This window comes from Cyprinodon tularosa, unplaced genomic scaffold (assembly GCF_016077235.1).
Source record: "Cyprinodon tularosa strain WSP-4 unplaced genomic scaffold, ASM1607723v1 ctg11, whole genome shotgun sequence".
In the NCBI taxonomy this organism is placed as follows: Eukaryota; Metazoa; Chordata; class Actinopteri; order Cyprinodontiformes; family Cyprinodontidae; genus Cyprinodon; species Cyprinodon tularosa.
This window is the reverse complement of record NW_024037893.1, coordinates 3,846,317-3,873,413: the sequence shown is the minus strand read 5'-3', so window position 1 is coordinate 3,873,413 and position 27,097 is coordinate 3,846,317. Positions and strand designations below refer to the sequence as shown.

The 27,097-nt window shown below is 39.6% G+C and overlaps 1 protein-coding gene across 3 annotated transcripts in view; it reads right to left on the bottom strand.

Annotated features, from left to right (window-relative positions):
- The window catches only part of adgrd1 (adhesion G protein-coupled receptor D1), a 71,844-nt gene that overhangs the window by 1,540 nt on the left and 43,207 nt on the right, over positions 1-27,097 (bottom strand). The window contains exons 15-24 of one of the 3 annotated variants that reach the window (XM_038296306.1): positions 13,845-13,918; positions 13,166-13,289; positions 8,984-9,087; positions 8,699-8,810; positions 6,819-6,972; positions 3,403-3,463; positions 3,146-3,212; positions 1,702-1,793; positions 1,481-1,607; positions 1,357-1,398 (exon numbers count right to left, since the gene is read on the bottom strand). In XM_038296306.1, the coding sequence (XP_038152234.1) occupies positions 1,357-1,398; positions 1,481-1,607; positions 1,702-1,793; positions 3,146-3,212; positions 3,403-3,463; positions 6,819-6,972; positions 8,699-8,810; positions 8,984-9,087; positions 13,166-13,289; positions 13,845-13,918 (957 nt within the window). Of the gene's footprint in view, positions 1-934; positions 1,399-1,480; positions 1,608-1,701; positions 1,794-3,145; positions 3,213-3,402; positions 3,464-6,818; positions 6,973-8,698; positions 8,811-8,983; positions 9,088-13,165; positions 13,290-13,844; positions 13,919-27,097 lie in introns of those variants that run through there. The other 2 variants (XM_038296288.1, XM_038296296.1) reach the window with 2 other exon arrangements.

The following is a 27,097-nucleotide window of genomic DNA, read 5'->3' as shown; positions in this document are numbered from 1 at the left end:
ATGCTAACTCAGTCAGACTCTTTGTAAGTCATGCAACAGATTCAGGATGTGAAATTTAAATTTGAATTAGACCATTCTTGGAAATTAGAATGCTTTGATCTTAATAATATTCACTCTCTGGTTTGTTTCTTTGGTGATATTCACCAGTCTTTAAGCTTCCCATCGCCTGCGAACATGTTTCCTATCTGAGCTTGTGTAGAGTTTTAGGAGTCTTGTCACAATTTTACGTTGTGCCGTTCTCGTTTTGCATTTTTTAGACGATGGATTGAGAAGGTGCTTTAAATGTTTAAAGCTTTAAAAGATTTAAAACCAAATACATCAACAGATCTCTGATCCTTTCAAAAACTAGAGCTGGATTTTTCCTGAGATTAACTGCATCTGAAAATGATGTAACTTTTGAAGGCAGTTTCATAGTACAGGAATAAAAGGCGATGTTAGACAAATGCAAAGTAAACTGTCAGGAATCCAGTTTTTGTGGTCTGTTTTTGTGTTTCCTTTCCTCCTCCACCAGGTGGTGCCCCGTCCTCATTGGGCCTCCCTGCACACCTGCAGCTCGTTGCCTCATTACCTGTGGAGTGTTCTTAAGCTGCTGACTGCCACTACCTCGGGGCCAGAGTGTTGCCAAAACTGGGAAGTCATCCTGCAAACTGGATTTCTCGGACCTTCTCTCCCTGGAAGGATCTACTGAGCTTCAAACTGAGCTGGGGTTCAAACAGGAGGTATGGATCCACTTTCCCCAAGAGATTGTTTGAGCTTCGCACTGAGAAAGGGATTATTCTCCACTACGACCCGTTCAAGTACAGCAGGAAATCTGGGTGGCAGTCAGTTTTCTCCGTTCACCAAGGAACAACCGCAGTCTGAGTAAACCCTGTTCGCCCAACATCAAACAATACTATTACTGGAACATCCCACACAGACTGGATTCTATTAAGGACACCTTTTGTTGGAAACGTGAGTCTGCAACCTATTCCTCCTCTTCAAGCCCAAGATTCTAATTTCCCACTGAACTAACTGCAGTGTCTTCCCCTCATCTTTCAGTTCCGGTTGAGCAGTGTTCAGAGCAGCATTGGACTCATGTCATTATTCTAATAAACCTGTTAAACTTTTCTCTGGTCTTTCTGTTTGGTCTTCTGCATTTTGGGTCAGACCTTTAGTAAAATCATGACATAAACGAAAGATTTCTCTGTCGCTTAGTTTGAAAAGTGTGCATAACTTTTACTTAACAATTACGGACTACTTTAGTTCGACGAAAGAAAATTGAATAAAAAAATTCCCATATGTTTCTAAGCAAAAAATGTAAAAGTTTAAAACTTTTGTTGGGCACATTTGATTTGATAACGGTGCCAAGTGTTTTACCTCAGAGTTTAGAAGACAATGGAACAAGAAGACAAAGAACCCCTATGGAAAGGAAAACATCAAATAAATCTTTCATTACAACAGCTAAACGTTTTCCATAAAAAATGTTAAGTGGATAACTTACTTGTAATGAGTTAAAAACAGCAAATATATACAAAAAAATAGTTGTATGTGTGTTGAAAGCAAGAACTCCAAAGATCCAGGAAATGCCAAGTATGGGCAGGAGCACCGCCACCGCTTTGGCTGTGAGCCTTGAAGCAAACCCAAAGATAAACCTAATTACAGCCTTTAACTAAATGAATATGTTGCAGAAACAAGAGATTCCGATCATGCAAACAAACTCACTTAATGGCATTCGCATCTCCATGAACCTTGTAATTCTCTCCGCTGATTCTTGATATGATCCTCGTCACAGATATCAGAATGCATATGTTAACCTTGGGATCAAAATGTTGGAGAAAAAAATTAATGTGAATGGGAAACTCTCAGGGAGTCATGCCAAACATGTACAGTGAGGAAAATAAGTATTTCAACATCATGCTATTCTGCAAGTTCTCCCACTTAGAAATAATGGAGGGTCTGAAATTGTCATCGTAGGTCCACTTTGATAGACATAATCCAGAAATCCAAATGTTTGATTTTTTAACTATTTATTTGTGTGATACTACCGCAACTAAGAATTTAAACACCTGCCTGTCAGCTAGAATTCTGACCCTCAAAGACCTGTTAGTCAGCCTTAAAAATGTCCGCCTCCACTCCGTTTATTATCTTAAATTAGATGCACTGTTTGATGTCGTTAGCTGCATAAAGACACGTGTCCACCCGATACAATCACTGAGAATTAAACTGCTAACATGGCAGAGACCAACAAGCTGTTCAAAGACACAAGAGACTAAATTGTACACCCCCCAAAAAGCTGAAAAGAGCTACAGAGAAATTGGCAAGCAGCTTGGTGAAAAAAGGTCCACTGTTGAAGCAATCAGTAGAAAATGGAAGAAGCTAAACATGACTATCAATCTCTGGGGCTTCATGCGAGATCTCACCTCGTGGGGTCTCAATTATCCTAAGAAAGGCAAGAAATCAGCCCTGAACTACACGGGATGAGCGGGTCAATGTCATTAACAGAGCTGGGACCACCATTTCGAAGGTTACTGTTGGTAATACACTAAGACGTCATGGTATGAAATCATGCATGGCATGAAAGGTTCCCCTGCTTAAACCAGCACATGTGAAGGCCCGTCTGAAGTTTGTAAATGACTTTTTAGATGAACCAGAGGAGTCATGGGAGAAAGTCATACGATCAGATGAGACCAAAATAGAACTTTTTGGTCATAATTCCACTAACCGTCTTTGGAGGAAAAAGAATGATGAGTACCATCCCAAGAACACCATCCCTTTTTTTCTGCAACAGCCCATAAATCCGACTGATCTAGAGAAGATCTGTGTGGAGGATTGGGCCAAAATCCCTCCTAGAGTGTGTGCAAACCTGGTGAAAAACTACAAGAAATGTTTGACCTCTGTAATTCAAAACAAAGGCTACTGTACCAAATATTAAAATTGATTTTCTCAGGTGTTCAAATACTTAATTGCCTCTGTATCATACAAATAGTTAATTTATTTTTTATTTTTTTTAGATTATGACTCTCACAGTGGGTGTGCACCAACGATGACAATTTGAGACCCCTCCAGGATTTTCAAGTGGGAGAACTTGCAAAATAGGAGGGTGTTCAAATACTTATTTTCCTCACTGTATGTAAATAAAAATACATTCTTTTTAATGTTTTCTCACCACAATGACAAAAATAGCAGGTGCCACAAACGCCCAAATGGCTCCCATCCGCAGTGAGAGCCAGCAGCTGAAACCAGAAGGACAAGTTATTCAACTTAACTGCATTTTTAATGTAAATGAGACTGTGATGCTGCTGATTTAAACCTCTTTACATAACATTAGAAGCTGCTGTTTCCACTTACTTTCAAACATGATGTCATTTTCATGCAAAAACGGAACAAAACCATTACAGTCCCACATGTGGAGGCCATACTTACTTGTCTCCATAACTTTCAAAAGCCGACGTTACAGACACAACACAGATCAGCAGCGGAGATCCTGGCCCAAAAGAAAAGATGAATTAGTCACTGAGGTATCATTAGGGATTCATCTGTCTTGTACAGTTAAATAACACTGTAAAGAGACAATGGATAACATATATGGTGGCCGGGAGGTGCAAATGCACAAATGCACACTAAATACAAAAAGTACTGTAACCACAAAAATGAGACTACTCAACACGAATTTAAGACACACTCAGAAGAACCATGTAAAGAAAATAGTTACTAAATATTATATAGTCTTAGTTCTGTTATGTTTTCTTTTGTGTATTCTGTTTTACCTTGTTCCATGTTTTCTAGTTTTTGTGGTCTCATTCTTATTTTGTTGTGTTTTCTGGTTATTTTAAGTTCTCAGGTTTTTATTTGTTGCCCTCTGCTGCCCTCTTGTGTTCTACTTTTTCCCTAGCTCCTTTCTTGTTTCTGCTCTGCTCACACCTGTTCCCAATCTGCTCGTTAGCCCTCTCTTCGTTTCAGTCTACCATAAATACTCTGTGCAGTTCTTCAGTGCTGGTTCCTCGTCAAACTTCCTCCCACTTGTCTCCCTGAGCCTTCCTCCTTGTGATAGCCATCCCCCTAATGTCTCCAAGGATTCTGGTTCGTCTTGACTTGTTTTCTTGTTTGGATTTTTGGACTTTGTTTTCATATTTGGATTTTTGGATTACCTGCCTCTGTTCTCAGTTAACTAATCATTAAATCCACAAGAAATTCACTTCTGCCTCCCTGTCTCTGCTTTTGGGTCAACTAACCATAACCAACTGTGACAATAAAGGAGAAATGATATGTTTGAATCTCATACAAGAGAGTGCAGCAAAGTGCAAAAGCACTTTGTGAATATCCAATTTTGACAGAAAAATACACAGTTAATCTTTAAATAGTTGCACTTTGAAACATGTAATATAATAGACTGTGGCTATTTTATTGAAAATGGTTAACAGCTAATGATTTTTCTTTGTTCAACCGTCCTAAAGATTGGTAGGAGCGGGTAGGACCCTAAATAAAGATATACAGATATAAATGGCTGCTCTTTTTAGAGCAGCATGGCCTTGGAACACGTGGTCCCCCCGGATGGCCTGTAGCAGTACGAAAATTTCGCTATACTTGAGTGCTGCTCCAGGCTGGGTGACAAGTAAAGTCTCTATCAATCTATAAATGGGATTATCAAAGAGATTAAAAGATTTAAAGGACATAGATAGACATTCATTCATATTATTGTCAATGGTCGGGTCCTGTTTGTTTAACTTTTCTGTTTGCAGTCCTTTTTGCTGCACATCTATGTATCTGCAGCTCGTTTGCCCCTCTTGGCCTTCATACATGCACCATACTGTACAAAATTAAATTCTAATCTAAATATAAAGCACAATAAAAGACAGCAAATATGCCAAAGTGCTGTACGTAAATACTAAGACTTAGATTTATGCAACTTTTATTGTCATTTTGTATACACAGAGTGTATACAAAAATTTTATCTCCTTTGGTACAGCTTTTCAGACAGAAAATGAATTCTATAAAGTGCAGCAGTAATCAAATCTAAACAGTGTGGGAGAAAAAACACCACGTTAGAGTAAGAGTAGGTAATAGAGTAAGACAAATAATAAAAAAACAAAAAAAAACAAAAGCAAGATATCCAACAGACACATACAACACATTAGATAGAAGAGAGACAATCTAGAGGAATGGTTTTAAACTAATTGTATTTGGATACCCTAACAATTTGTTGAAATTAAATGTTTTGTTTTAATTAACTTCACTTACTAAGAAAAAACAGCTGGTGCATATAACAAGCTGGTAATATGCATTATCTAAACGGAAATGTAAGATAAAACCAAGTGCTGCCTTAACAACCATTTTTAGCACAAAATAAATGTTAAATTAAAGCTTGTATAAAAAATAATAGAGTAAGATCCTGCTGGAAAAATCCGGAATTTAATTAATCGCTTTTATAAATTTCACAGAAATGAATGTTGCAGGATCTGCATTCATAGAGTGCTACTGAGTGAAGCATATCTATTTTTATCTAGATAAAACTAATCATTTTGGTCCTTTTCTTCACTTGCATTCTGCTTCTCTATTTTACTATAGCCTTGTCTCCTCATGCCTCCAATATACTAGCTACCTCTTCTTTGGTCTTTCTTAGAAAAATCCTCAAAAGCCCCAACTGGTCCTGAATGAAGATAGATCTGATTTATAATGCAACAAAACCTCAATATCACCCTTTGTGATACAGGACATTGGTTTCCAACCTTCACAAAGGGACAATTTACCTTCAAAACATCTGAATCGAATTTGTTTCAGTGCTACTCGAGTTCCACAACCTTATAAAAAAATTAATGTTGATGTGTGTGATAAATATCTACTAAAGTATATTTGTTGTAAACCTGCTTTAGTAAAGAAAGTCCTAAAACATTTGCAAAAAACATTTTTTTGAGACTTTTCTTCTAGTATTTCTGTGAAATTATGTTCAAACGAGTATGCAGTTGTCAACAACTATAATTGATCTAAAAATATTAAAGATACTTTTGGTTTCATTCTGTTGTGGAAAGGTAAAGCAACTGATTCATGATAAAACAAAAACAGTGAAAACCAGATTTTTTTATGACAATAATTGTTTTTTAAAACAATTTTTAGCCATATTAGAGGTATTTATGGTGGAGGGTCCAAAGAGTTACTCATTAGCACCATGTTGTGGACTACTTATATCGGGCCTAATTTATTTGTTGTTTTTATAGAGTCAAGCCAAAAGAAATCTTAGATCTTTGAAAGTATTATCAATCTGCAAAGCCTCATCCCAGCAGGACTGCAGCTTGTTATTCAGTGCCAAGTCTAGTTTCCACAGTAGTATAAACTGTTGATATCCCTAGAAAATAATACTCTCTTTTAGTGCTCACTAAATAATGTCTAACAATCTGTGTGAACAAAGAAACCAACCATAAGGGTGGAATTGGAATACACATTGCAAAAGATTTACTTGAATTACAGCGAGCAGCAGATTTTTTCTATTTTTTTTTAAAGGAGCATATTTCTTTTGTTTCCATTACAGCTTTACTTCTGGCTGCTAGATGAGCCTCATAATTACAATTTGCGGATAGTCAGACAAATTGAAAAACTGCTCAGGCCAATCGGAAACATGAAAAAGGATCATGTCATGCTAAGAGCTTCAACATATAAAAATGAAATAAAACAAAGCTTTACACCACCAATGCCTTTTATGGTGGTATATTAAGAGTTCATTTAAATAAATCAGTTTTACCTGCTTTTTAATTTGATTTCTTTATGCTTAAATTTGAGATTTATGTGAAAATAAAAGTTGTTGAAAAAGTAAAAAAAAAAAAAACGAAAGAAAGAAGAAGCTCTACCCCATCCAATGCCATAGTAGTAAAAGTGTTTGCTTCCTTCAGAGCCAAACACCTTCACCACCATACTGTAGAGATGTAGACCCTCCACCAGCATCCAGGCAAACGCACTCAGGAAGAAGAAGTGAAGCAGAACAGCCATGACCTTACAGGGCAGCTGGAAATAGGACAAAATCAGAGCTTTAATGGCCAGAGCATCATCTGGTTTACCTTACCTCCTTGAATGCTTTCTTACTGATAATTCATATATTTCAACATTTCTCAGGTTCCTTAAAAAAAGGTGCTACTAAGTCACTGTAAAATACAGAATAAAACTAAGTATGATCAACACACTGCAAAAACAATGTATTTACCCTTAATTTGAGTAGGTAAATGGAATCAGCATTTTTACTCTTAAAATAAGATAATTAGATAATGCGCACTTGAAATAAGACAATGCAATTGTTTTTTCATATTTTTAAATGTAAATTGTCTTGTTCCATTGGCAAAGTGTCTCACTTACCTCCTAAATTTAAGAAAAAATGTACTTATTTTAACAAAACTTTACTTATCTAGATTTAGATTTTTTTCCAGTGCATGTTTTTACAAAGGTACACTTTGTGTTGTAGCTACACTGGAAAAATGATCTAGAAATAAGTAACAATTTTTTAAATTAAGTGTATTTACCCTTAATTTGAGTAGGTATATTAGATAGTTTGCCAATGGAATGAGTACTTTTACTCTTAAAATAAGATAATTAGATAATATACACTTGAAATAAGACAATGTAACTGTGTTTTCTTATTTTAAGTATAAATTGTTTTGTTCCATTGGCAAAATGTCTCTTTTACCTCCTCAATCCAAGAACAAATGCACTTATTTTAAGAAAATAATATTTATCTAGATTTTGATTTTTTCCCAGTGTACAAGAACAACTAAAATGTTAGATTTCTTAAAGAGGAAATGCTTTAAAGGGTGAAGTATTATTCAGACTGATTTAAACGTATGAAAAGAGAGTAGCTCAACCCCCCACGGTTCACGACATTGTAACTGTTGACTAAAAGATTGAACCTGCGTCACTGTTCTGACAATACATTTTTTTTTTCAAACCCAGGGAAATATTTGATATTTGGTAAAATTTTTGATATTATGAGGATATAAAAAGTACATATAATTAAAAGCATAAATTAATTTCTCATTGGCATGAAAACCCCAACTTTTTCAATCTCAACACAGGACATGTATAAATCCAAAATAAATAAGCTAAATATAGCACAACCTGACTATATTTAAAGTTTTAAAGTTTGTTTAAATGAAAAATACAAAAATATACAAACAACTCTTGTCTTTAATATCCAAACCACGACAAACTGCTTTTTGAATGTTGATTCAGCCTTTGAGTATCGATACTTTTCACAAACTTACTTGTTATGAACTATGAACTTATTTGCTCAAGAATTTGAGCCGTGATATCTTGAGATGAGGAGATAAGGAAGTCACAATCATCACAAGAAAATAACCTTGAGATACAACTTGTCTTCCTGCATGAAACCATATTGAGATGAAGAGACTCCTTGTAAAAAATAAGCTCAAAATACACAAAACTATAATTTAGAAAAGGTTTATGGATAATGCTTTACAGAGAGACAATGTGACACTAAAACTTATCACAATAAAGATTCTTGAGACAAATTATCTTCACATTATAACGTAAGGGATTTGTTAAGTTTTTAAAAAACAATTATGATCTAATTATCTAGAGATAATGAGATAAAAACTTAATCATCCCTTTTGGGTGGTTGCTGCTCAAATTGAAGATTATTTCCTCTTTTGACATCTCTGAAGGCCTCCAACGATTACAGACACCCAGAGCACCAACAGTGGATGTCGTTGGGTGCACTAACCGTGCCCGGTTCAAAGCTGGCGCTGATCAGCAGTAGGATCTCTGCCACCAGGATGGCGAAGGACAGGTTGGCGTGAATGTGGTAGCGCTGATTACGGATGGTACTGACAGATCTGTTCAGCACCAAAACAAACAAAAATACAGAAAAGCCAAAGTTACATGTTTATAATGATGAAATGAAATGGTGGCATTGTGATCCATTCCATAAATAAGTAGTGTTTAGCTGATCGTAAAAACAAAATAAAAATAAAAAAAGAACATCACAGTCACTGCAGGTAATACTCACGAAAGAACAGCAAATGTAACCAGAGTGATGGCAAGGCAGAAGATGGAAATTGAACACCCAATATACCCAATGGTTGACAGCGCCATCTTGTGGCCAGTAGTGAGCTATATAGAGAGACAGATCACTGTCAGCACTGGACAAGTATCTATTTTGGCTGCATCAGATAAGCCATTAAGATCTCTAAAAAGCTTATTTTAAGGGCTTTGTTAGTTTTGCTTTACATCAGAAAGAAATTAAGGACATCAAAAATAATCCCTCTCTTGCTGATAGATAATCTCTATGTGCATCCTCTTTTAATCTGTATGATCTTTTTTAAAAGTTAGAAAAAGGGTGCTGAATTTTCGATACTTGTTGTTTCGATAAGTGTTCTTTAGAGGTTGTTTTTGTTTTGGCATCAGAATAGTATAAAATGTAAAGCATGTCTAAACAAAAATCCATAATCCAAGCAGTTTAGTGTGATTATGAAACAAGTCACCTTCCTGTGCATGTATATATCTATGGTGTTTGGCGTAGTGCTCTAATCTTGTTTTGGTGCTTGGGCTATTTTGAGGGTTTGGTTTTGATTCTCTATGAACTGTCTACACATGTGCCTTGTCATTAGGAGAGCAGAGGACGCTCTGCCTTCAAGCAAAAGGAAACGTGGGATGATCCCTTGCAGCTGAGGGATCAAGCAACCCACTAATTAGAGACCCACTGTGGGAAAGTATAGCATCAAATAGACTTCTGAATAGAAAACTGGCTCACTTCACTGCCTGCAATACGAAATCCACTTTCCTGTTTAAGAAAAAAAAGCCATTGTGAACGCTAACCATACTCTCACTGCGTGCTCTGTTCTAAAAAATCATGCATTTATCCAAGTTATGAACTCAACAGGGCCTAAAATTATGCAAGACACAGTTTAGACAGTAATGATTGAGCCATAACTGGTTTCAGACACAACAGATCAACAGATAAAAGAAGTCTACAATTACTTTGGTGTTAAAGCACAAATAAAATGGTCACATACAGCGCCATCAGAATCAGAGTTCAGGAAAAATGTGGAAACATTTTTATAATCTTTTAATTTTATTGCACATTTTAGACAAAAAATCGTGCATCATTTTAAAGTTAAGTAAAAAAGTTTTTTTTGTTTTTTTTAAAACAAACCTGAAGCATATGACATGCATTGATTTCAACACCAGGTGGGGAAATCTATTGACAGGGCAACCATTAGTCATGCACAAACTCAGTGGATTTTTTGGATGACAAAGTCTGGATAAAGACTAACAGTCTATGTTAACCTGAAAACTCTTTCTGTACAATGGAAGGGTTTGGCTAGCCTCGTGAGACCATCCTGATCTCGCAAGCTTTCAAGGTTTCACTTGCAGATCAGTCTGGCTACTTTCCGTTAAAGAAAATTTGGAGCAGTTCACCAAACGAACGTCCAATCAGCGTTGGCTTTGAGGCGGGTTGAGGTGTGACAGTTCAGTCTAAAGAACATGGCAGCTTCAGCCGATGAAACTAGCGTTAGCGTGGCTATCGAGAAAGTTTTATTGGAATTACAGAGTATTTCTTCACTGAAAGAAGAGCAAAACACTGCTCTGGAGGCTTTTCTAAGAGGAAAATATGTTTTTGCTCTTCTCCCGACTGGTTTCGGCAAGAGTTTGATCTATCAATTGGCTCCTCTTCGTCGTCGCTCTGTTAGTACATATGCTTCGTTGATCTGATTGGTTTATTTGGCCCGTCTATCAACAAACATAGGCCAATCAGCTAACCAGTATTTTCGCCCCTTCCCAAAATTACTTCAACGTAAGGTTTCCAGATGGATATGCGGAGCAAATCCATCTGGCGGTGTCAGGTTAGGGTTTGGCAGCATCATGTGTTAGAGATGCTTTTCTTCACCGGGGAAAGAAAGCTGGTCAGAGTTGATGGAAAGATGGGTGGAGCTAAATAAAGAGTAATATAAATAAAGGTAGCTCACGGATCAAAAAGTTCAGACTAATCCACATGAAAATCTGTAGAACGATTTTATATAGCTGCTCAGAGATAATCTTCATCCAGTCTGAGTAAAGCTTAGACTATGTTGCAAAGCCAAATAGAAATAGACCCAACAGTCTTGTATCTGTAATTGCAGCAAAAGGTGGTTCGTCAAAGTAACGACCTAGATTTGTTTATTACAAATGTCCTTCTAAACTACATTGAAAACCAGCTAATTGTTTTGTTGTTCCAACTGTCACATAAATCCCAATAAATATCATTAAGTTTTGTGGTTTTAATGTGACCAGAGTGAGGAACATCTAAGAGTTATGAATACTTTCACAAGTCCCCATCGCCTGTTGTGGACAATAAACTGCAGTGGGGGCCTCCCTTTGGGTCTGATTACTATGCGGTAAACCAGCAAGAAAACAACTTAGACCAATCCAAATATATTCTCAACATAACTTATTTTCTCATGGATCCAGAGGATGTGGTGCCGTTTTAAATATGAGTGGACAGATGGTGATTACGGGTAAACTTGACCACATTCGACTCGTTGTTTTCACATAACTGCAGGAAAACACAAGCAGGCCACGCTTGTGGATATATTATATGGAGTTAATCATTTGCTAAAAGACCATTTTGAAAGCCTTGTTTATTTTTTCCTGTTTTCCAAAATACATGCAGGCAATATTTGTTCATTGACCTTTACTCCACTTCTCTAAACTGACTTCTAATGTGTTTTTAATTAACACCGAAGCTCAAGTGACCATGAATATTTCACTAAAACAAAGTAAAGAATTGAAAATGTTTTTCCTAGGTTGCTTTTCTATTGAAATGTTTATGTTTAGAAACAGACAGGTGTTCTTGATTAGATGCATTTCATAAATATATTAACTGAAATGTTCTCCTTGTGGCCAAACAGAAAAACTGCATCAAAAGGATTACATCTTAGACTCTACAGGTCATACTAATAAGATTTGATTACTAAGGAAACATATTCTTCTTTCCTACAACATACAGTTAGTGTTGACATTTGCATATTCCCATTTGATCCATGTTTTTGAAGACCTACAAGAAATATTTTCTAATGCTTATTTTAAAGCTGCAACACTTTGAAGGCCCATCTGTGGTTTTTAGATCCACATGTGATGTCAACTTTCTAATTGTTGGTCATAAATTTTTTTTTAATGAAATCCAGAAATTAAACTTAGAAAAAATTCTTAATCAAAATATTCTGTTAGAGCTTTGCAGTTTACTCAGAATTTTTTTTTAATCATTTCTCTTTTTTAATGTTTTTTTATGTTTTAAATACTTTTCACATTTTATTTAAACTAAAAAATTTTTCCCCAAGTTTTTGTTTTTCAGATTAGGTTTTACAAATTTTACTCTCTTGTGTTTTATAGATCACATTCGCTTCACTTCTATGGGCGGGTTTTCCTTCTGAGTGAGGAGGGACGAAGCATTTCTATTGGTCCAACTGATGTCACCAGCAACGCTTTTATTGGTCAAGAGCGAGTGTGCTGGGCTCTGTGGGCGGAACATATAGATTTCTCTTGTTTTATATATTTAGTTATGCAATTTATCCAGTGAAAAATTTTTTTATTCAGTTTTTTTCTCCTGCAAGGCTGAGAAAATGTCTGAGTGAGGAGTACTTATATCCACAACAAACCAAATTGTCTCTCAAGGTTTGTGTAATTTGTTTTGACTCTGACACAACCTTCTCAGTTTTTTCATCAACATAAGTAAGGGAGACAAACTCTGTCTAGTCAGAACAGGGCTGATTACTGCGCCGTAAAGGCTGATGAACTGTTCTCTCTTTGCAAAGATAAAAAAATAAAGTGCCAACTGAGTGAAATTCATCGATCTCCGTTTATTTAACTAGGATGAACAGTTGAATACTTTTTTCCCACTACAGATCTGTAAAATTCAACTCGAAAACAATGCAATTCGTAAAACTCAATCTAAAAAAAAAAAAAAAAAAAAAAGAAAATATACCATCTGTAAAAACATCCCAATAGATTGGAAAAATATAATTAGAAAAATACAATGTGATTTATTTTTTGTTGTTGTTGAGAAAACAGCAAAGTTATTATCAAAACCTGTATTTGATAAAAAAAAAATGTCAAAGCTTCAGTTTGGAATTTACAAAAGATTTTCTCTGCTTACAAAAATAATGGAACCAAAATTCACCCCATAATTAAGAGAGCAACAAATAAAACATACCTCCAAGGGCACGACTTGCATGAGCATGGCGAAATTAGTGAGATGGTTGCACATACACACAGAGTACGACATGTTTCCATCTGAGCGGAAACAGCCTTCATTGGACCATACCCCCTCATCAGCACTGAAAAACAAAAAACTGTTTATTTACATAGTAAATAGATTCAGCATAAAGATTAAAATACTAAAGATAAACTGGCAGACCAAGCTGGGCTATTTTCGGCAGACCTGGCAGGGTTCACTCAATCTAATCCTGTGTGGGAGGCACACATGCTGTACTTTGCTGACTCTTTCGGGATAATTTAATAATTCACATTTTTCATGAGCTTCAGGGCGAAGGGGAGCGAGAGGAGGAAGTCTTTCAATCCAACTAAATCAGACTCCCTTTTACAATGATTTATGCACTTTGAACAGTTTTTTGGATGCAATTTTTACATCACCATATCTCTGCAGAGGACTGTTGCTTAATTTAAAACTGAGCAGCAACACATGAATCAGTGGGTGTTTTTTTGTTTGAATAAGTAAAAAGGAAGTAGACTTTTTCCACATCTATAATCTTGTTTTATTTTTATCATTTCTAACTTTGCAGACTAAACAAGTAACATTGGAAAAGTAAGAACTGAGCTATATATCTAAAAGTGAGATTCTAAAAGTGTTGAAGCAATGGACTCTGACCCACCTGTAATCAAGAAAGGCACAGTAGAGGAAGACTTTATTGCTTTGATTTAGCATTTGGTCTTCTTGTTCTTTAGTCTGAAAAAAAAATGGTGAGATAAAATGAGTATTTTACAATTTTTAGAATCAGAAAGGTAACTATAAAACAACTGAGAAAAATGATAGTGACACAGGTTCCAAAATGTTAAAAGATAAATTGTGCAAAGGGGATACTGAATGGTAATTATTTAAAAGAAGAGAAGCCAGGAGGCTGCCTTTAAAAAAATAAATAAATAAAGGAAGGTTTTCTTTACTTGAGTACAGCTACAGTAAGAGAAGACATACAGTACTAACTAATAATCCAAACATTTAAGCTGAATAAAAATCACTCTATCCCTCAAGAATCTTATTTGATTTAAAATACTTTTTCCATGTCACTTCTTGTTATGAGATTTGGAATCTCCAGAGACAGTGAGCTAATGGCTGCAGCACAAGAATGCAGTAATTGGGGCTTGGCCCAGGTTTCGGGTCAAACCACTACCCTCCTCAATCTGTAATCTGAGAAAGAAAACAACACTTATAACGACTGGAAAAGTGAATACGGAGAAACTGCAAAAGTCTTCTTATTTCATATAATCCAGCTTTCTAAATCTGGATGAGACGGACTCCATCTGCTGCCGATCTTACTTTAAAACGTGACAGTGCGTCTGCCTGGTTCCTGGCCTCTGGCCTGGCCATTAACATTAAAAAGCATACCACAATACCTTCACTTCACTTTGTAATCAAACTGCTGCTCCTATTCTGTCTGATTTTCACATGCAACTCTTTAGTCATCACATGCTGGGACACTTGAGATGAACATAATGGACAGTGATTAATGCAGCCCTCGAGCATTTAGGACCAAAGTTGAGAGAGTATTCCCCCACCCCCCCAAACTAATCACAGATTGCTGGCATATTTCAAGAAAGTTCAAGTATGATGAAAAAAATCAAGGGGAGACAAAACGCAGCTGGCAGATTGTAAGCGTTTCATCGTGGTGTCAAATGTGCTCTTACTAAAACTTTAAGGTTTCTTTCCAAGGAAAGGAACCAATTTTACCGCAAATACTATTAAAAGGATTTCTCTCAGTCCCAGATATGGTAAAGGACACCACACTGGAAAAACGATCTAAATATAAGAAATTAATTTCTTAAATTAAGTATATTTATTCTTAATTTGAGTCGGTAAATGAGATAGTTTGCAAATGGAATTAGAATTTTTACTCTTAAAATAAGATAATTACATAACATGCACTTGAAATAAGACAATGCAATTGTGTTTTCTTATTTTAAATGTAAATTGTCTTGTTCTATTGGCAAAATGTCTCTTTTACCTCCTCAATCCAAGAACAAATGCACTTTTTAAAGAAAAAATTACTTATCTAGATTTCGATTTTTTCCAGTGCACGTGACATATCCATGGGCAAACAGACCATCACACATTTCCCCTTTAAACAACTGCAGGCGGTAAACCTAAGCTCACTCTTTCCACTCGACATCTGAGCTGGGTTCAGTAACCTGATTGTCACTTTGGTACGTCTTGACTCACTTACTTTCGTTTAAGATGCTCCTCAGACCCTCAAACCCCCTTGAGCACTAAGGCCTTAAAAATTTACCAGGAAAAGCTAAAGCTGGGGGTTCATGTCTTTATTAAGAACAGAAGGCCAAGAAACACCGCCCAGGAAATCAAGCGGATCCTTGTAAGAGGAGCGGGACAGAGAGGATAAAGAGAGAGCGGGAGCTTGCAACAGCAGAGTGACAGGCTGATAAAGGAGAACAATCTAAGGGACAGGGGAGGATAAATCATTGTCAGAGTGCCTCTGGTGCTTCTGTGCTGCTGTGTGGTGTTTGGCAGGCCGTGAAACTGAGCGTCAGTAGTTGGACTTTTACTGACTGACTGTGTTTTGCAGCATTGAATGAAAATTGGGGAAAAATCTCTGATTTTTTTTGACAGGCGTTCTCCAAGAAAAAGGATCCCTAGCTTTTCTCTTATTATTATTGTCCCACTACAACCACACAGTTAAGGGGTGACTTTTTTGGACATACACTATATTGCCAAAAGTATTTGCTCACCCATCCAAATTATTGGAATCAGGTGTTCCAATCACTTCCATGGCCACAGGTGTATAAATTCAAGCACCTAGGCATGCAGACTGTTTTTACAAACATTTGTGAAAGAATGGGTCGCTCTCAGGAGCTCAGTGAATTCCAGCGTGGAACTGTGATAGGATGCCACCTGTGCAACAAATCCAGTCGTGAAATTTCCTCGCTCCTAAATATTCCACAGTCAACTGTCAGCTGTATTATAAGAAAATGGAAGTGTTTGGGAACGACAGCAACTCAGCCACGAAGAGGTAGGCCACGTAAACTGACGGAGCGGGGTCAGCGGATGCTGACGCGCATAGTGCGAAGAGGTCGCCAACTTTCTGCAGAGTCAATCACTACAGACCTCCAAACTTCATGTGGCCTTCAGATTAGCTCAAGAACAGTGCGCAGAGAGCTTCATGGAATGGGTTTCCATGGTCGAGCAGCTGCATCCAAGCCATACATCACCAAGTGCAATGCAAAGCGTCGGATGCGGTGGTGTAAAGCACGCCGCCACTGGACTCTAGAGCAGTGGAGACGCGTTCTCTGGAGTGACGAATCGCGCTTCTCCATCTGGCAATCTGATGGACGGGTCTGGGTTTGGCGGTTGCCAGGAGAACGGTACTTGTCTGACTGCATTGTGCCAAGTGTAAAGTTTGGTGGAGGGGGGATTATGGTGTGAGGTTGTTTTTCAGGAGCTGGGCTTGGCCCCTTAGTTCCAGTGAAAGGAACTCTGAATGCTTCAGCATACCAAGACATTTTGGACAATTCCATGCTCCCAACTTTGTGGGAACAGTTTGGAGCTGGCCCCTTCCTCTTCCAACATGACTGTGCACCAGTGCACAAAGCAAGGTCCATAAAGACATGGATGACAGAGTCTGGTGTGGATGAACTTGACTGGCCTGCACAGAGTCCTGACCTCAACCCGATAGAACACCTTTGGGATGAATTAGAGCGGAGACTGAGAGCCAGGCCTTCTCGTCCAACATCAGTGTGCGACCTCACAAATGCGCTTCTGGAAGAATGGTCAAAAATTCCCATAAACACACTCCTAAACCTTGTGGACAGCCTTCCCAGAAGAGTTGAAGCTGTTCTAGCTGCAAAGGGTGGACCGACGTCATATTGAACCCTATGGATTAGGAACGGGATGTCACTTAAGCTCATATGTGAGTCAAGGCAGGTGAGCAAATACTTTTGGCAATATAGTGTATCACCAAATATTGGCATTTCATTTTTAAAGTGAAAGAAAAGATTGAACTTGTGGATCTGTGCAACTATTACCTTGAGAAGTGACCAAATCCGCACCATGAAGACCAACAAAGAAATCAGCAGAGGTGGAAAGAGTACTTAAATATTGTAATTTAGTAAAAGTATCTTTACTTTGCCTAAATATTACTCAGAGTAAAAGTAAAATTACCCATCTCATTTTCAAATTTACTCAAGTAAAAGTACAAAGTTACTTTGAGTTATTTAATGCAAAAAAGGATGAGTCATGAATCGAATTGATCACAAGGTGTTTTAATCAATTTCAGGGCGTATTTCAGTGGACATCCACACTTGCAAAAGATCAGCTGGGCTAAGGAACATACTTCCTCATAGCACAAGGACAGTCACAACCTGTACCATAAAGTGCAAACAATTTTCAATCCTATTGTCCAACAGACAACACCGTGAAAGGAATAAAGAAATTTAAACTACGTTTTAAAGTTTTCAAAATGCACACAAAATTAAATGCCCAAAAGATACCAGAAATCAAACTAAAACACAACAGGATCCCACTGTTATTAACAAGCTCCTCATTTAATGATTTTAACTGACACTTGTTTTACTTTAATAGTGATTTTTAACTGTCACTTATTTTTACATCAATTGTTTATATGTTTGAATTGTGTAAATTAAGTGCTGTTAAAAGGCAAAAGTCTTCTTCTATTTTTTAATGGCGATTAAGTGTCGGTTCCGTGACACAGGGGTTTAAATTTCCGGCCATATTTTTTTTTTTTTTTTTTTTTTTTTTTTTTTTTTTTTTTCTACAGTGTCCTGTCTGGCAAGGTGGCAATAAGAATAATTGTCTTGATGCCAAAAGGAGCCCAACAGATTTTACTTTCACAAGTGTAGCGGTATCGCAATTGCCATACCGCTCCACTTGTTTCATGTATATAAATTGCTTTATTATAATTATGCAGGGAGTTTTACAGTTCATATGGACACTGCAATGTAAGTAGAGCAGAAAAACAGAAGAAGAAGAAGGAAAAAGAAAAAGAAAAAAACAGGACAAAAGATGAAAGAAAGAGGAGATAGGAAGGAGACAATGACAAAACATTTTCAGTCTGCTTCAACACCTGTAATGAGATGGAGAAAAAAAAAAAAAAAAAGAAAAAAGAACAGCACAACCAAAAAACATGGTACGAGATATACAATAAAGCAAACACCTTGAAACTATCACTAAAGTAATATTATTAAGTCTGACATGTACTCTGTGTTACCTGAAGATATGAATGTGGGGTTTCTGTTTGGAAGTGAATCTCTAAGTACCTGAAGCCTAGCACCTGTAGTTGTTTGTGAGGGTGAACTTGTGCATGTAAAGTTTTAACCATAGAAAAAAATGCTCAATAGTGGTTGTGGAGAGCCGGAGAGGCACACCCCCCAGAGCACTGAGTCCAGCGCCGGGAGACCCAAAGCCCCAGGCGCCCAAGGGGACCCCAGAAGCGAAGGCACCAAGGCGGGGCCAGCCCCGGAAATCAGACCCCACCAAGGCAGGAGGAGAGACAGCCACGAAGAAGCCCCCCAGCCACCGCCATGCCGGCGCCCCGGGGAGCCGCGGGGACGAGTCCGCGGGCCCCGCCGGCAGCCGGCCACCCCGAAGTAGGGCCGGGCGCCGAACACCAGCCCCCCCACGGCGCCGACCGAAACGCCCCAGCCCCACAGAGCACCGAAACACGCCCCGCCCCCCCGCACCAAGCCCCGGCGACCGGCCGCAACACCCACCGCGACCGCACCACCCAGGAAAACACTAAGACGGCCCCGCCCCCGGCCGGGGCCCATGCGCATCCGCCGCGAACCGGCCACGAGCGCCGCGGGACCCCCCCCAAAACGCCCCCCCGGCCAAAAGCGCAGCCCCACCCCACCAAGACCGATGCCAACAGCGCGCAACGAAACACACCGCGCACAGAATCAGCCCGAGAGCAGAAAAGCCGCCCGGCGCAAAACCGCAAGAGGAGCAGACCGCAGCCGGCGCAACCACCCCCCCCAGCAGCCCGAGGGGCAGCACAAAGCCAGAGCGGAGCGAACCGCGCCGCCCCCCCCACCGGACGATGCCAAAGCAGCCCAGCCACGTCCGCCACCCCCCCCCGCAGCCCGCACCAGGCCCCGACACGCGGCCAGAGCAGCTCCGCCGCCCCGGCCCCCCACCACGCGCCGGTCATAGCCACCCCAGGCCCACACCCGCCCCGCAGCCCCACCCGCCGCGATCAGTGGGAACAGAGCAGCCCCGCCATGCCTCCAGGAGGGAAAACCCACCCGAATACCCAGCCAGCGCAGCCAGCCCGCCCAGACCGGCCCCCCAACACTACCCCCGCCGGAGCCGCCCGGACCCCCACACACCAGCGGCGCGCCGCCAGCAGGACCCCCACCCAGCAGGCCCGCCTGCCCCCCGAGAAAACAGACATGCCAAACCCCCCAAAGAAAAAAAGAGAAGAAAAAAAAAAAAAAAAAAAAAAAAAAAAAAAGGGGCCCCCACAATGCGACAGCGGACACCAGACACCGACCCGCCCGCAACCGCTCCCCCCCACCGAGGAAGAGAAAAAAAAAAAAAAAAAAAAAAAAAATAAATAAATAGGTAAATAAATAAATTAATTCATAATTACAATTAAAATAAATAGGCAAGAGGAGAAGTGCGAGCGGAAAAACCGGAGCCCAAAACAGGACCCAAGACCCGCACCCCACCATGCCGCGCAGCTCCCCCCCTCCCCGAACCGATACCACAGAACCGGCATAGGAAAGAAACACCGCCCAGGAACCGGCATCGTAGCGAAGGCACCGGCACCGACCCCGAAAATCCCCGAACAACACCCAGCCCCACCCCGAAGCGGATCCAGTCCCAGGCCCCAGGGATCCGAGGCCCCAAGGGCACCCCACCCCCAGACAGGAGCCCCAGCAAAGCCCCGGCCGGCCGGGGCCAGTGGAGAGGCCGCCAGGAATGAGCCAGCAGTCCCCCGGGCATCCACCCCCAGCTCCAACAGTGCACCGGTGAGCCCCGACGCCAGCCAGCGGAGGGAGAGCAGGACGGGGGGAATGGGCTCCGCACTTAGCGGAGACTTGAGATGTATTTGGGAGAGGGTGCGGTTGAGACCCCAACCTGGGAAAGAAAAAAAAAAAAAAAAAAAAAAAAAAAAAAAAAAAAAAACACCATCTCAATCATGCCTTCCCTCCCTAGTGCCCCCACTCGTACCACAGGAAAAAAAAAAAAAAAAAATTGAATAAAATAATAATAATAATACAGGTGCTGGTCATAAAATTAGAATATCATGAAAAAGTAGATTGATTTCAGTAATTCCATTTAAAAAGTGAAACTTGTATATTATATTCATACATTACATACAAACTCATATATTTCAGATGTTTATTTTGTTTAATTTTGATGATTACAAATGACAACAAATGAAAATCTCAAATTCATCATATCAGAAAATTAGAATATTACTGAAGACCAATAAAAACAAAGGATTTATAGAAATGTTGGCCAACTGAAAAGTATGAACATGAAAAGTATGAGCATGTACAGCACTCAGTATTTAGTTGGGCCTCCTTTGGCCTGTATTACTGCAGCAATGCGGCGTGGCATGGAGTCGATCAGTCTGTGGCACTGCTCAGGTGTTATGATAGCCCAGGTTGCTCTAATAGTGGCTTTTAGCTCTTCTGAATTTTTGGGTCTGGTGTATTGCATCTTCTTCTTCACAATACCCCATAGATTTTCTATGGGGTTAAGGTCAGGAGAGTTTGCTGGCCAATTAAGAACAGGGATACCATGGTCCTTCAACCAGGTACTGGTAGCTTTGGCACTGTGTGCAGGTGCCAAGTCCTGTTGGAAAATGAAATCTGCATCTCCAAAAAGTTGGTCAGCTGCAGGAAGCATGAAGTGCTCTAAAACTTCCTGGTATGTGGCTGCGTTGACCCTGGACCTCAGAAAACACAATGGACCAACACCAGCAGATGACATGGCACCCCAAACCATCACTGACTGTGGAAACTTTACACTGGACTTCAAGCAACATGGATGAAGTGCCTCTCTTCTTTTCCTCCAGACTTGGTTTCCAAAGGAAATGCAAAATTTACTTTCATCAGAGAACATGACTTTGGACCACTCACCAGCAGTCCAGTCCTGTTTCTCTTTAGCCCAGGCAAGACGCTTCTGACGCTGTCTGTGGTTCAAGAGTGGCTTGACACAAGGAATGCGACAGCAGAAACCCATGTCTTTCATACGTCTGTGTGTGGTGGTTCTTGAAGCACTCACTCCAGCTGCAGTCCACTCTTTGTGAATCTCCCCCACATTTTTGAATGGGTTTTGTTTCACAATCCTCTCCAGGGTGCGGTTATCTCTCTTGCTTGTACACTTTTTTCGACCACATCTTTTCCTTCCCTTCGCCTCTCTATTAATGTGCTTGGACACTGAGCTCTGTGAACAGCCAGCCTGTTTAGCGATGACCTTTTGTGTCTTGCCCTCCTTGTGCAAGGTGTCGATGGTCGTCTTTTGGACAACTGTCAAGTCAGCAGTCTTCCCCATGATTGTGTAGCCTATAGAACTAGACTGAAAGACCATTTAAAGGCTTTTGCAGGTGGGTTGAGTTAATTAGCTGATTAGAGTGTGGCACCAGGGGCCATCAATTTTGAACCTTTTCACAATATTCTAATTTTCTGATATGATGAATTTGAGATTTTCATTTGTTGTCATTTGTAATCATCAAAATTAAACAAAATAAACATCTGAAATATATGAGTTTGTATGTAATGTATGAATATAATATACAAGTTTCACTTTTTAAATGGAATTACTGAAATCAATCTACTTTTTCATGATATTCTAATTTTATGACCAGCACCTGTAAATAAAGAAAATAACAACGCAGACACACATTCACACATAACACTCACATCCAATAATACCAGGACCAAAAACCCGGTGACACCGGTGGTCGGTCCCGGGACTATCGGATGACCCCATAAGTGAACCTAAAATCCGGATGTGAGGGGAGGGGAGCGGCGACACCGCCACACCAACCCATCTCTTTCCTGCTTCAAGCCCGGCCCACCACCCCGCACACGGACCGGCCCACCCCCCGCAAGAGCCCCCCCCGGGACCGGGGCCCACCCATCCCGCGCCGGCCACCCAACCAGAACCGCCCCCCCCCCCGAAAAGAACAAAAAAAAAAAAAAAAAAAAAAAAAAAAAAAAACCTTCAACCAGGCACTTCATGCCCCTCCATCCAACCTTCTTTGGGGAGAGCAGAGGTGACAGCCCCGCCACCAGCAGGCCACCTAGGCCCCGCAGCCAGCCCCAGCCAAAACCACGGACCAGGTGGCCCGCTCTTCCTCCAGGCCCCAGACTCCAGGCGGCAGCCGGAGAACAGGGGTGTGAGAAGACCCCGATCCTCACTGCGCCCGCTCGAATGTGGTGTTGTTGCGTGTTGCTCTCAGATGCAATTAAAACTGGGAGTACCAAGAGGGGGTGTCCGGCACACTCCACCCCCCCTCCAGGAGATAGACGGTGCCAGCACACCCTCCCCCTTCGACAACCCTCAACCCTCAATGTCTAGATGCGAGAGGGCATGGAGGAGGCCGACCGTGGTGAGGCCCATAAAATAAGCCCCCCCCCGGTGGCCCTGACCCCCACCCCCCGAAAATGCCCTACATAGATGTGTGTTGTGAAAATGATGTAGATGGAAGTGTCTAAAATGCAAAATAAAATTGGGGTGGGGGACGTCATCAGAAGGTGTGGCCCTCCAGTAACGATTTCCGGCCATATTTAATTTTTTCATCATCAGTATTTTTTTTTTTTTTTTACTCAGTAACGTGAGGGGTTTTAAAATGTAGCGAAGTAAAACTACTTAGGTTAAAATTTACTCGAGTAAAAGTAAAAATTACATATTTTAAAAACTACTCAGCAAAATTACAAATTACTCATAAAAAGTACTCAATTACAGTAACTTGAGTAAATGTAATTCGTTTCTTTCCACCCCTGCAAATCAGAAAGGCGGAGGATGGAGTTGAGACGTTTAAACCAGGTTGGGTTTTAAAACAATATTCCAAGTTCTTAAAATCTCACAGAACTCAGTTTCATCTAGGGGTGGGTATTGCCAAAGAAGTCACGATTCGATTCGAATCACGATTCACAGGCCACGATGCGATTCTATCACGATGCATCACGATACTTGAATTATTGCGATGCATTGCAATATTTTCTCCTCCATGTTTTGTTTTTTAATGACTCGGCGCAGTATCCCACGGCCGGAAATGCTTGTGACACAAGGCAGCGTGCGTCAACACATTTGCAGCGACATCTACTGGACTGGAAGTTGTATTACACTTGTTTCTGGCTGATGTTCGCCAACCATTCATGCAATTTTATTTATTCATTTTTTTAAATCAATAATCGATTCTTGGCATCAAGAATCGATGCAGTAGATCACGAAAATTAGAATCACGATGCATCATCATCACGATTATTTTGCACACCCCTAGTTTCATCCATCTTCTTAAAGGCAAGAGGACGATTTGAAACCTACTCAAAAATGGCTGTCCACCTAAACAGCCATGTTGGGTCAGCATTAATTAGAAAGCAGCCAATAGACTTATATTAGCTCAGGGGAAGCAGCAAAGATCCAGAGCTCAGATCTCACATTATCACAAGAAAGCAATAAGATATACAAAAAAAAAAATACATTAAAATTTAAACTTTTTTTTTATTTACATGTATGGAAACCTCTAGAATGATATTCATTTTGTTGCTTGTGACAGTGTAATGACAATAAAGTTCTATTCTATTCTATTCTATCGTAATATTCTCTTGGTGGGACTTTGTTGTCGCAGCGTTATTCTGCGGGAATGCTTTTCTTTAATACAGACAAGGAGGCTGGGCACACAATGAGGCCTGATACATATATTAGTTTTTGTCCATTGTCAAGTGTATGATGTGTTTTATTCATACTTTTAATTGCATCCTTTGTTTTTGTTGTTTTGGGCATACACTTTTTTCTGATTTAACATTTAGCTAGACTTCTAAGATGAAAACTGTTCCCAACACAATACAGAATTTAGCCTAGATTATTCACATGCCGGACTGCTCAGTGAAACAGTGGGTAGCACTGCTGCCTTGCAGCAAGAAGCTTCCAGGTTCAATTCCCAGCTGACGTCTTTCTACATGGAGTTTGCATGTTCTCTCTGAGGATGCATGGGTTCTCTCCAGGTACTCTGGCTTACTTCCACAGTACAAAAACATTACTGTTAGTTTAATTGTCCTTAGTGGTTGTTTGTCTCTAAGTGTTTCCCTGCGATGGACTGGTGTACCCCGCCTCTCTCTTATAAACAGCTGGAGATACCCACCCCGCGTGACAGAAAATAGATGGATGTCATGTTTCAGGGTTTTCTGAGTCTTTTAGTTTTAATTTTATTGTGATTATTTGTGTTTTGTTTACCCTCTTCAGGTTATCCTTTCTGTTTGATATATTCCTGGTTAGGTTTTACTTAAAGGTTTACATGTTTTGGTCTTGCCTTAGCCTGTTATTAGTTTTGTAATTTTGTTCTGCTGTATTAGTTGAATTTTTCATGTTCATATTAGTTGTATTATAGTAGTTTTTCATACCCGCTAGTTTGTTCTTTAGTCCTTTTTCTCTAGATTTAGTTTCTTTCCTGTCAGGTTTTATTTGGCAGATCATTCCGGCAGTTTTGCTTTAGTTTAGTTCTGGTTTTGAGGTTTTCTTTCTGTGTAATTAGTCCGATAACATTCAGCTGCTCTCATGCCTGCTTTTCCTTGCCAGCTAATCATGTAATTAAGTTCACCTGGTTATCAGCTTATTTTGCTCATGTCCATTACCACATATATTCCTGTCAGTTTGTTTTCTTTTCTTCTCTGGTGAATAATGTTCCTGTGCCTTGCTTTTCTGAACAGCCCACGCCATTGCCTGCTTTGTAACCCTTTTTTGGATGTGAGCTTATATTTGAATCATTCTTCTCCACATTTATCGTTCTGCCTCAGCCTGCCTGTCTGCCTATGGGCCCATCAAGATCAAAAGTTGTTGACACTTAGAGGAAAGCTGACCCTAATTTCATAATTTTTCACCATATATAGTTGATTTGTTAGCTAATTAATTTATTCATTTAAGTGTAAGGAAGATATTTGGAGCTAAATTATAGTCTTAGACTTAGACTCAACTTTATTTATCCCTTGGGATTACTCCTTTAGGAAATTCTGGTTCCAGTAGCTTATATAGAGTACAAAAGAGTTAAAGCAAGACGCCATTAAATTCTTATTTAATTGTCAAATCATTCTGGCTTAAAAAATTTATATAAATATACTCTTTATTAGACTAAATTGTCCCAAAAGTTAGAACATTTATATTTATAAAAAAAAAATTGAAATCTATGTTTTTTTTCCATCATCTTATGCAGGCCAGTTACTTACACGTCAGCTTGTACACCTAAATTCCGCCAATCATATATCAACGGTCATCTGTTAATCAAATTTTTTCAGTCATAGCATTTTGATTCATACGTCGCAGCTAATATACGCAACGGTTGAAATAAGAATCATTTACTGTACCATTGAGTTCCGTCCCAGTGTTCACGGGGATGGACGTCTGTGTCTTCAGCAGGCGTAGAGCTAACTCATCCATGACCTCTAACACAAAACTCTCCTCCTCTTGCATGTTTCCGCTGTCCATAGCGTTCCTTGACAGCGTTGTTTTTAAGTCACCAATTTAGTGCTACTTGGTCCCAATGGAATTTCCCATTGGAAACCTACTAGCACTAAGTTGCTAACTGTTTAGCAAGATGCTTCAGAGACAATGGCCACAACCAAACTTGTTTGCGAACATTCCACCACAACAATCCAGCCTCCTTGTTAAATGGCCAATCACATTCACTTTATTCACTCATGTAAAGTCGTGCACCACTAGGGAGAATTTGGAAATGCAACGGTTGGAACAGCCGCTTCCCTATGACTTTAAAGATAAAAATACGACAGATGAAATAAAAAGAGTGTATATAGTACCAAAAAAAGCATAAAAAAAGAAAAAGGTTGTAATGTCCTGGAATATCTTTCCTTTAGATATAAAAATATCTGCACAGTAGTGATTGGGTTATTGCATTGCCGAAATGTACTGACCATATAAATAAGTAAAAACAATACTTGGCAAAATTATTGGCACGTGTTATTGCACAGTGAGAGAGAAGAACATTGCACGAGTTACAATAGGTAATATTTTGCATAATATGACCAAGAAGGGGGGTTGCAGACCCTTGTCATAAAAGCAGTCCTTGATAGAGAATAGAGACTTGAGTAATGGTTCCACTTTGACAATAAACGTACAGCTAGAGATATAAGAATGTCTCAGTCAATGCCTTGACCTAACCCTAACAAAACAAAAATCTGGACCAGACATGAAAAAATCTCAGATTTTTCTGAGCCAGAAGATAGTTTTGCATAGGAGATTCTACAAACATTTCATTGATAGAGTTGCAAAGAGACTTGGAGTTGAAAGTGTAGTTAGAGGTGTTTCCAAGTTTGAAGATGTTTCATTTCCCATCCAGGAAGCATTTGAAATTTAAAATGTCAGAAATAGCATTGAGTTTGAGGCTTTATACAATACAGTAGCTCAACCAAGCCTTGTTTTGGCATAGAAATTGAAACGGATGAACGGGTCCGCCCCTTTGGAATGGGGGTCGTTTGGCTTCTTTGTTAGCCTGTAATACCACATACCTGTCTATGGGAAGCGAAATGTCTTCAAACTTGGAAACAATGTCCAGTAGACTGTTTTTAACTTTATTAACGACTATGACCTGGATGACAGAGAATCTTAACCCGTATATAGTCAGAGGTGGTTCTAGAAAGCACCTCTGAAATATCTTTAAGAAAAACCTGCATCCTTTTGTATATTCTACTTCAC